The sequence below is a fragment of the Astatotilapia calliptera genome, chromosome 11, assembly GCF_964374335.1.
Source record: "Astatotilapia calliptera chromosome 11, fAstCal68.1, whole genome shotgun sequence".
Lineage (NCBI taxonomy): Eukaryota > Metazoa > Chordata > Actinopteri > Cichliformes > Cichlidae > Astatotilapia > Astatotilapia calliptera.
In genome coordinates, this window is record NC_137432.1 from 38122378 (window position 1) to 38131923 (window position 9546).

Consider the following 9546-nt stretch of genomic DNA (forward strand, 5'->3'; position numbering starts at 1 on the left):
GGTGGAGTTAAATGAGGACCCAAGATGCAGGAAACTGCTAGATGCAGGTGAGCGTTTTATTTACAACGTGTGAAATATACAGAGAAATGAGGGTGTCGAGGACTGCACGAAGACACGAACCTAAACTAGGAAAAACGAATAAACCTGAAACACGAGATGGAACAGAGAAACACGGAGAGATACCAACTAATGCAGAGAAACACAGACGACGCGACGAGGAGCACAGGCAGACACACACCATAAATACACACACCGGTAATCAGGACATGGCCCACAGGAACGAGACAACACAACCTACAAAGTAAAACAGGAAACACACAGACTGTTTTACTACATGACTCGGGGACATGAACAGAGCACAGAGGGAGACACAGGAAGGGCTGATAAAACACTTGAGCACTAAACACAAGAACCAAACCCTGAGAACTAACAGCAAAATTAGAATAAACACAAAACGCTCCAGGATCATGGCAGTGCTGATGCTCGGGTCTCTGACTCAAACCTGCTTCAGTTTGATTTCTGACATTTAAATAATGAACAATATCAAACATATTTAAGGTTTCTAAATACTCAGACTTTGTTTACTTCACAGCCCTTCAATGGCGTTTCTGTGAGGAGACCCGCTTCAGACACATGTGGCCCCGCCCACACAGCCCTACAGGTCACCCACACCTGCATGTCTGCTACGATGTAATAACAAGGAAACACCACACAGGAGACAGTAAGAAGGTGAAAGCAGCACATGTTTTACGTCTCATATGTGATATAAGGCTGAGAGAAGGACGTCGCCATACTGTATATGAGGCGCTTTTAATTCAACTGGAAAATAAAAGCATGGCATCATTTCAAAAACGCTGATAAGCCGACCATGAACTGAAGCTTGTGTGCACCTCCCAAACCTGCAGCACAGGCCTTTAAAACAGTCATTAAGAAACGTAGCTGAGCATCAAGCTGAGCATCAAGCTGAGCATCAGGCTGGTGCAGACCTCATGAAGCTGCTCTTGGACAGCTCTCTTCATTCAGCCGCTGTAACATAGCTGGTACTTATGTGTAGCACAGTTGCCTGTGCAGAGTTTGACTTTTGCAGCTGTGAGTCTGTTTTATGGTATTATTTGTTACCCCACTGTGGCCCAGGCCTGGGCCCACTGTGGCCCAGGCATGGGCCCACTGTGGCCCCACACCATGCTGCCCCACATCTGCAAACATTTGGTTTAAACTGAATAACACCAGTGTTGGTCAAGTTACTTGAAAAAAGTAATCAGTAACTAATTACCGATTACTTCCCCAAAAAAGTAATCCCGTTACTTTACTGATTACTTATTTTCAAAAGTAATTAATTACTTAGTTACTTAGTTACTTTTTAAAAACACGATTTACAACCTGAGTAGGTGATAAAGCGATAGATCTTTCAGCCCAATTCTACTTTTTCTGCATAATCCATCATACAAAATGTAATCAAATGGAAAAGTCTCTTTTTAAAACTTGTTTTATTAGTTTTAATCTTTTAACTTTATGCATCAAGCAAACATTTAATTATATGCAACATTCTCTGACTGGAAGAAATTAGTTTAACATTTAAACCTATTTTCTGCACATTCCAGCACATAAAATAAAATATTTTTTGTGTTTGCACTCAGTCTTTCAAATAGATGCAAGTAAAACACAGCAGAAAATAAATAAAGTCAAAGACTCAGCGGTCCTGTTGCTCTATTTTCACCTGTAAAGCAGGAGTGGGGCAGGCGGAGGTTTACCCTGGTGCAGGTGTGCCGCGGTCAGTGGAAGAATCCGCGAGTTTCTCTGTGAGTTTCCCATTACGTCGTAGCTACTCGGTGCTTGTTGGAAGTTTAGGGGTTTTTCGCTGTAAAAAGAAGTTTTCTTCCCACGCACAGCGGACACTAATGTTTTTGTCACTTTTTATGGAATCAAACTCAAAGTAAGGTCAGTACTTCCACGCTTTAAACGCTGCACGCTCATACTCTCTCCTGCACTGGATATATGATCCACTGTTGATCTGCACACAGCTGTTGTCACTAACGTCACACTCGCTTACGTCACTGTCATGAGACACTCGCAGGAAAATCACGGTTTTAGTAACGCAGTAACGCAGCGTTCCTACGGGAAAGTAACGGTAATCTAATTACTGTTTTTGCAATAGTAATCCCTTACTTTACTCGTTACCTGAAAAAAGTAATCAGATTACAGTAACGCGCCCATCTCTGAATAACACTGATAAGATACGAGGGCTGTGATGCATGTAGCGGGCCTCATCCTCAGACTGACTGCACACAGAGAGTAAAACAGGAAGTTCTGAGAAAACCGTCACCTCTAAACTAAGTGTTTCCTGTCACGTAGACGAAGCAGAGAAACAGAGACCACTTCCCAACCAGTTTTACACCTTTTATTTTTACTTATATTTTATGTGTCTTTACAGATTGAATTTAGCTCCACATGTTGATGTGCTGATGGAGCACTCACTGTGTTTGGACTCGAGTGATCCCGATCTGTGGCTGCAGTTTAAAATACCTTTGAATGTTTCTGAATCCTCCACATTTTCATTATTTCCAGGTCAACGTGGAAATGTGAGGGTCAGACTGGGACATTAATGGGACTGTTTTAAAATGAAGACGTGTTTCCAACTGTGGAGCAACATTATGGAATCATGAAGTGAAAGCTTGCATGAGGCACATGAACAGTTTCAGTTCATATAAAGAAAACAGCATCACAGTCTGAGTCACATGCTTCCATTTATCAGGTTTTTTTGTTTGTTGTGTTTGTTTTATGATGCGTGCTGATGTGCACAGGAACATTTACGTGCATGCAGAGAGACATTCTGTTAGTACACATATACGCACGAACAGCAGCTTCATGGGATTTAGCTACGTCCAAGTCTGGAAATCATTTTCATTTTATATTCAAACTCTGGACTTTTGCTCGTTTCAAGCTCTGGGACTGCAGTAGCGTAGCTTTGCATCACAAAAGCAGAATAAACACAGAGCAAAACTTAACTTTAAATTTTCTTATCGGAAATTTGTGGTTAAATATACTTTTTGTTTTTTCTGCCTGTCCCGTTTGGCTCTTTTGCATCAGAATTGTTGTCTAAAGGCAAAGAAAGATGCCCAACGGATTTACTTTACCAAATGGACCATCCCAGCCGTAATGGTCTATTTGATTCACCTTTTATTGTTTATTTTATTTATTTTCACTTGCTAGATACGGGACAGACTTGACTGGGGAAAAGAAAAAGGAGAAAGAAAGAGGGAAACAAAAACAGCAGGGAAGAGGGACGGGGGAGAATAAGCAGACAAAAAAAAAAAAATGCATATATCAATCACCTGGATCACCTGCTGAGAAAGAAAAAAGAAAACAAGCAGAAGAGAACAAGAGTAATAGAATAAACAACATCACAATGATATATGGGAATATGACAGTAAATACTAAATGTTAAACATTATTGTGCAGCACATAAGATCAACAGAACACAGTGTGCTTTGAGGTAGGAGCCAAAAAGGGTGTAGTTTGTGGGTGCGATCACCCGTGTGTACACCTGTGAGCATGGACGCGCTTGTTTTTTTAAAAGGTTCCTTCATGTAATGATCTGCTAGAGGGTGTGGGGGGGCCACAGCCCCGTCCTCCAGGGCATGAAGCAGGTATGGAGGAGATCAAAACTCCAGACATCCAGAGGCCCCCAGAACACAAGAGACCAAGGAAGACCAACAGAGGGGCAGCTGCGCCACTGTCCCAGAAAGAGCTGAGGAGAGTCCCAGATGAGGGCTCACTCAGCAGCCGCGGAGCAGAAGCCAGGGGGAGTTGCAGTGACGCGCCCGTGAGCTCCGCCGGCAGCCAGCTGCGCCTGAGTGACCGAGCCCCAGGCCGAGAGGCCGGGGGCACCCCACCTCCGAAGTGGCCCGAGCGAGCCCCAGACTCCAGGCCCCGATAAGCGGCCGCCAAGGAGTGAGCCGGTGTGTACCTGGACGCCCACCCCCGGACACAAAGAACCTCCAACGCACCGACACCTGAGGGAGTCCGCCACTGGCAGGGGGAGTGGTGGTGGGGGGAGATAGGCCTCCAAACCTTGGAGGGCCTGAGATGTCCCCAGAGAGGTGGCGCCTGACATCCAACCTGACATATAGACACAGACATACAGGCACACACAGACACAAACATCCATTCCCACCCTCATGCTCTCATATGCACTTACTCCACACTCAACCAACGTGGAGACAGACATTGTCACGGCTGCCGAGGCGAGCCGTGTGGAATAAATGAGGATCCAAGCGCAGGCAGTCGTAGAGGAGTGAAGGTGATTTATTGAACACAAAAGAATGTGGACAAACAGCAAACGGGGCTCGAACTAAACTAAACTGGGAAACAACTAAACTACAGAGCACAAACCTGAATGAAAACGAGCAGAGGAGGCTGACGATGAACAGCAGGGAGAAGGCACGGTGGATACACAGACTGACACTGAGTAATACAGACGAACCGGCAACAGGCAGGAGAACACACAGGGCTTAAATGCACACACCAGTAATCAGGGGATGAGAGACAAGAGGGCAACACAGCTGGGAGGAATCTGGGCTGACGGGACAGGGGAAACGTAAACTGATCACACTCACATACGACACGGACCTTCACAATAAGACAGGAAACTCAGATACATGGAACCAGACAAGACATTGAATTAAACAGACAGATTCACAAACAGATGGGGAGACACCATAGACAGACAGATACAGACGCAGACTTAGAGGCAGATCGAAAATAACACAGAACTTAAACAATCATCATCTAGAAAATGATAACAAACTAAAAGCGCTGGGTCACCGACCCAGGACCATGACAGACATAAAGAGACGCTGTACACACGATCACACTCCCCAAGCGTACTCTACAAACCGGGTCTAGGTACCCTTGCCCCTGGAGGGGGGAACTGCACCCAGACCCAGGTGGTGTTACCCTTTTCCCTGCGGTGGGGGAAGGCAGACCGCCCCGACTCCACAGCAGCAGGGAGGCCCCGCATGCAGGGGGAGCACACTGCCCCCAGGTGGCAGAAATGTAATCAGTCAACATTTGAGGACTTTAATTTCAAACAAACAATGCTTCTAACCTGCCGACTGTTGACCTCACCCGTCCACTCGTCAGCTTTTCAGCACGTTCTCTTTATCGATTTGATCTAAAATACAAACTGTAATATTTTACTATTAACCGTTTTATCTTTACTTACAATCAGGATGTAGAATCCTGAGGACAGAACACAGGATCCAGTTCAGTACATAAAATATTAAAAATAAAACAGTAGTTAAAATAATCTAAAATTTCACTAAGAAAGGAAAGAAACATAAAATAATACAACATTGTGAGACTGCAGAGTGCAGGGATGACATGCGCACGTTCAGTATGTTACTCGTGTATTTCTTGGAGTATTTCTACACTATTGTACTTGTTCACGAGTACACGGTGTGAATACTTTCATCCAAACGTGTTGAGCTGATTTTATTTCTGCAGCTCAGACCTGAGTTCCTCTTCACGGTTTCAGTCGTGCAAACACAGCAAAGTTCAGATCACATGGAAGCTTGACGGGGTATAAATAGAGAAACGGAAAATCATGAGCGACGTCCTGGGAGGGACTGACTCACACACACTCACACAGACACAGACTCACACACACTCACACAGACACAGACTCACACACACTCACACAGACACAGACTCACACACACACACACGCACTCACACACACACACACACACACTCACACACACACACACACACACTCACACACACACACACACACACACACACACAGCCGTCCTGTTTCTTTGTCTTATCTGGTCGGATCATGGACGCCCGGCTGCTCTGCAGCACTCTGACCCTGCTGCTGTCCGTCACACGAGGTGAGCTGATTTACGCACGTTGTCTTAATGTGCCAGGATGTGATGTCATTTCTGTGCTTTAATACAGACAGAAGCATCCTCACAGATTCTTTCAGAGAAACGGCAGAACTTTAGAAAAGTGATGAGAAGCTTAAAAATGAGCCAAATGTATAATAAGTGTGCTTTATTTGCCATTTGTGCATCTGTTGTGTCTCTGAATCACATCAGTGCTTCACAAACCCAAACTTGTATTTGTAATGACCACCAGGGGGCGACTGCTCCGGTTCTAAGAGGTCTGATTACAGGTCTGTGAGTCATCTGACGGTTTTTGTTTTCAGGTCTTAAGTAAAATAATGATGTTAGATTATTGTGACAAAGGAGGTAAAGCACAATGATTCAGTGGTTCAGGTTTAAGGAAAAGCTGCAGGGAGCTTTTGTATCCTTGTTTCCAGACGGTGAGTGGGCGTGGTCACGACTCTGCACACTCATAGCCAGTCGCCATGAATCATTGTGCTGTTGGTCATTTTGCTAACAGCATTACAGAGTTCAGGGACTCCAACAGCTCACTGAGCACTGATACCCTGCTGCAGCTACAGCACCAGCTAGTGGTAGGTGGCTGCATAACAGCTGCACTTAGCCTCTCAGGTGACGTCAGCAAACAATGAAGTTTAAGCTTCTTCTGTGGTTGTCCAGCAACAACAGCAACATTCTGCTACTTATAACAGATTTTTACTTGAACTACTGTTTTTTCCCATCAGCCCTCAGCTCTGCAGAAGACGGCTGGTTTGTGAAGGTTCAGCCGGAGGTACGAGGCATCGAGGGCTACCCGGTGGTGCTGCCGTGCACCTTCGGCCATCCGCAGCACTCCCAGCATTCCTCCCTGCAGGTCGTGTGGCGTCTGGGCCACGGGCAGGGAGCCACCGTCCTGTACCGCTGCACCAGCCGGTCCGGAGCCCCCACCTGTGAGCCGGGGCCGAAGCAGGACCAGCGCTATCGGCTGGAGGGAAACCCGCGGGAGCACGACCTGTCGCTGCGCATCAGTAACACCATCCTGCAGGATAATGGACGCTACTACTGCCGAGTGGAGGTTCAAGGACGAGAACACATCAGCTTCGAGGACAAGATGGGGACCAGACTGAGAGTGGAAGGTACCGCCCAAATCACTCTGCCCACAGCTGACCCAGAAACAGTCCAGCACTTGTTCTTCAGCTTGGTGTACTGAAGCTTTGTGAAACACAGTCAGCTGATTTTAAGGGTGGATTTTCTATTACAACAGATAGCTCGCAGCTAGAACCTTTAATCTAGTAGGATTAAGATGCATGAAGGCTTCCACAGCATCTGACTCCTCTTCCTCCTCCTCCAGCTCCTCCAAAGATCCTGGGCCTGTCGGTGGAGGGCACTGAGCAGTCCGGGTACAGAGCGCTGTGTCGGGTCCAGGGCTCCCCGCTGCCGGACGTCCAGTGGCTCGGCCCGGACGACCTGCTGGAGGGCTCTCTGCTCAGGCCGCTGGCTCAGGGCTCCACTGGCCACTACCACACCGTCAGCCAGCTGAGAGACGTGGAGCCAGGCCAACAGTACACCTGCAGCGCCTCCAACCCACTGGGTAAAGAGCAGGCCACCCTGTATGTCCTGCCCCCCCAGCCCCCTCTCTCTCTGGCCGGGGCTTCACCTCCTCTCCTGCTCCTCCTGTCAGTGTCTCTGGGGGCAAAAGTCCTCCTGCTGGTGGGGATGGGGGTGTGGATGGTGCAGGGCGGAGCTCTGCAGGGGCTCAGCTGCTGGAGGAAATGACTGATGCCAGTCATATAATCATGGTAAAAATATATGTAATCATTGAGTTAGAACAGTATGATCTAGAAGCTGATCAAACAGTAAACATAAACATGTCTTCATGCTGATGAGACAAATGCATGCCTCGCTGCTGAGGTCATAAACGTAAAAAGATCTGTGTATGATTCCTGCTTCGAGCTGATTGGGTGAACATGACGCTGAGGAGTCCTCAGCTTCACATCATCACGGATCATAAGCGCCTTACAGATCTGTGCCATGGAGCAAAAATGGGTGTGCCTAAAAAAGTGGCGGCTGAGAGATGTATTTGCTCATCATTAGCCACATTTGATGTGCATTTACTGAAAGTTTCTTTATTTAAGCAATAAAACCCACTAGAATTAAGTAGAATGAGAATTGTTTGCTTTGTTTTTGCTTTGGACGTGGACGCTTCATCTCTTTGCTCTTGAATGCTTTGCTTCTTATATTGATTTTTATTGATTTTTATGCTGATTTTTTCCCTTTTTTCCGTGTGAGCTTACCTGCGATAACTTCTGGACACTTGTAGATCATTAGGACTAGAGTGTTCTTAACAGAAACAGCAACATTTTATGGTTACCTTATCCTCAGCGCTCCGTGTGTCTGTGGCCTAGACACAGCTGAAGCCTGATTACAGCGTCTGGGCACCGAGCAGCCTCAATAGCCTGGAAAGGTGCTAACCGCTAGGCTAACTAGCAACAAGATGCCTTCCCTCTCCACAGATGACTACCACAGCCTCCTGCAGAAGATTGCAGTACTGGAGACAAAAATTCATCGCTTAGAAGTAAACGTGGAGGTAAATGGACTGTGTGGAAATGAAACAACCTTGCCTTTGATTCAAAACAATGGCGATGAGCAAGCTAGCACACAGCTAAGGAGCACAGATAACATGACCAAGAAAGTAGACTCTGTGCATTATTATAAATCCTCAAGTGATAATCCCCCCTTAGACTGTCTTGGTGCAAAACCAAGACATAAATCATGTCTCCTGGAAGGGGGAGGACGTATCACAGGCAGGGCACAGCGAGCTGAAATCTCTGAAACCGACTGGCCTTCACTTCCTACGAGACAGAGAAGCTCTTCTACCCCTGTATACGGGAGGAAACAGGACTGGACAACCGTGAATAGGAAGGTTAACAACAAACCTCCAAAACAACTGAATGTGAAACTGCAGAACAGATTTGCTCCACTATCAAAGGACCCTGGATCTATATCGGACAACCATCCATCTAAAAGCAGCGAAATAAGGTCTGAAAATCTGTTGAAAAGTGAAAGGCCACAGGGAAAGCTAAAGGCTAGGCCTGAAACTCTGATTGTGGGTGACTCTGCCGTAAAGGATGTACAAAGGATGTGCGGTAAGAACACTAAAGTCCTCTGCTTTCCTAACGATATGGTCAACAACCTGAAGGAGAGAATTCTTCAAATTGCAGATGAATATCCAACTGTGACAAACATTGTTCTGTATACAGGGTCAAACGATGTGTCCAAACAACAGTCGGAGGTTCTGAAACAGGACTTTACTGGATTATTAAATACTGTAAACTCTCTGAATGCAGCTGTATTCATCAGTGGACCTGTACCGCCGGTCAGAGGAGGAGACGAGAGATTCAGCAGGTTGTTTACACTGAATAAATGGCTTATATCAGCATGTGCTGACCACTCAGTGCATTTTATCGACAACTTTAATATTTTTTGGGAACGCAGGCATCTGTTCAAAGCAAATGGATTTAATTTTAACAAGTCAGGGGTGAAACTGTTCACCTCCAACTTGTTTTATTCCATACGTCATCCATCCGTGCTTGGTGCCAAGGCTGAGATAAACGAGGAGTTATCTCATAAAGAGGAACAAACAGTACTCCAAGAACAGACA

The 9546-nt window shown here is 46.2% G+C and overlaps 1 protein-coding gene across 1 annotated transcript; it reads left to right on the forward strand.

Annotated features, from left to right (window-relative positions):
- The first annotated feature begins 5725 nt into the window (after window positions 1-5725).
- LOC113032736 (sialic acid-binding Ig-like lectin 15) lies at window positions 5726-8048 on the forward strand. The gene is made up of 3 exons (XM_026185807.2): window positions 5726-5894; window positions 6632-7021; window positions 7237-8048. The coding sequence occupies exons 1-3, from the start codon at window positions 5840-5842 to the stop codon at window positions 7659-7661; spliced, it is 870 nt and encodes a 289-aa protein (XP_026041592.1). The 5' UTR covers window positions 5726-5839; the 3' UTR covers window positions 7662-8048.
- The last annotated feature ends 1498 nt before the right edge of the window (window positions 8049-9546 follow it).

Bases quoted from the DNA above. Each gene is read 5' to 3' on its own strand.
- LOC113032736 (XM_026185807.2), top strand. From the start codon at position 5,840: ATGGACGCCCGGCTGCTCTGCAGCACTCTGACCCTGCTGCTGTCCGTC. The intron at 5,895-6,631 runs GTGAGCTGATTT...TTTTCCCATCAG, and splicing joins GCTGCTGTCCGTCACACGAG to CCCTCAGCTCTGCAGAAGAC. The intron at 7,022-7,236 runs GTACCGCCCAAA...CTCCTCCTCCAG, and splicing joins GACCAGACTGAGAGTGGAAG to CTCCTCCAAAGATCCTGGGC.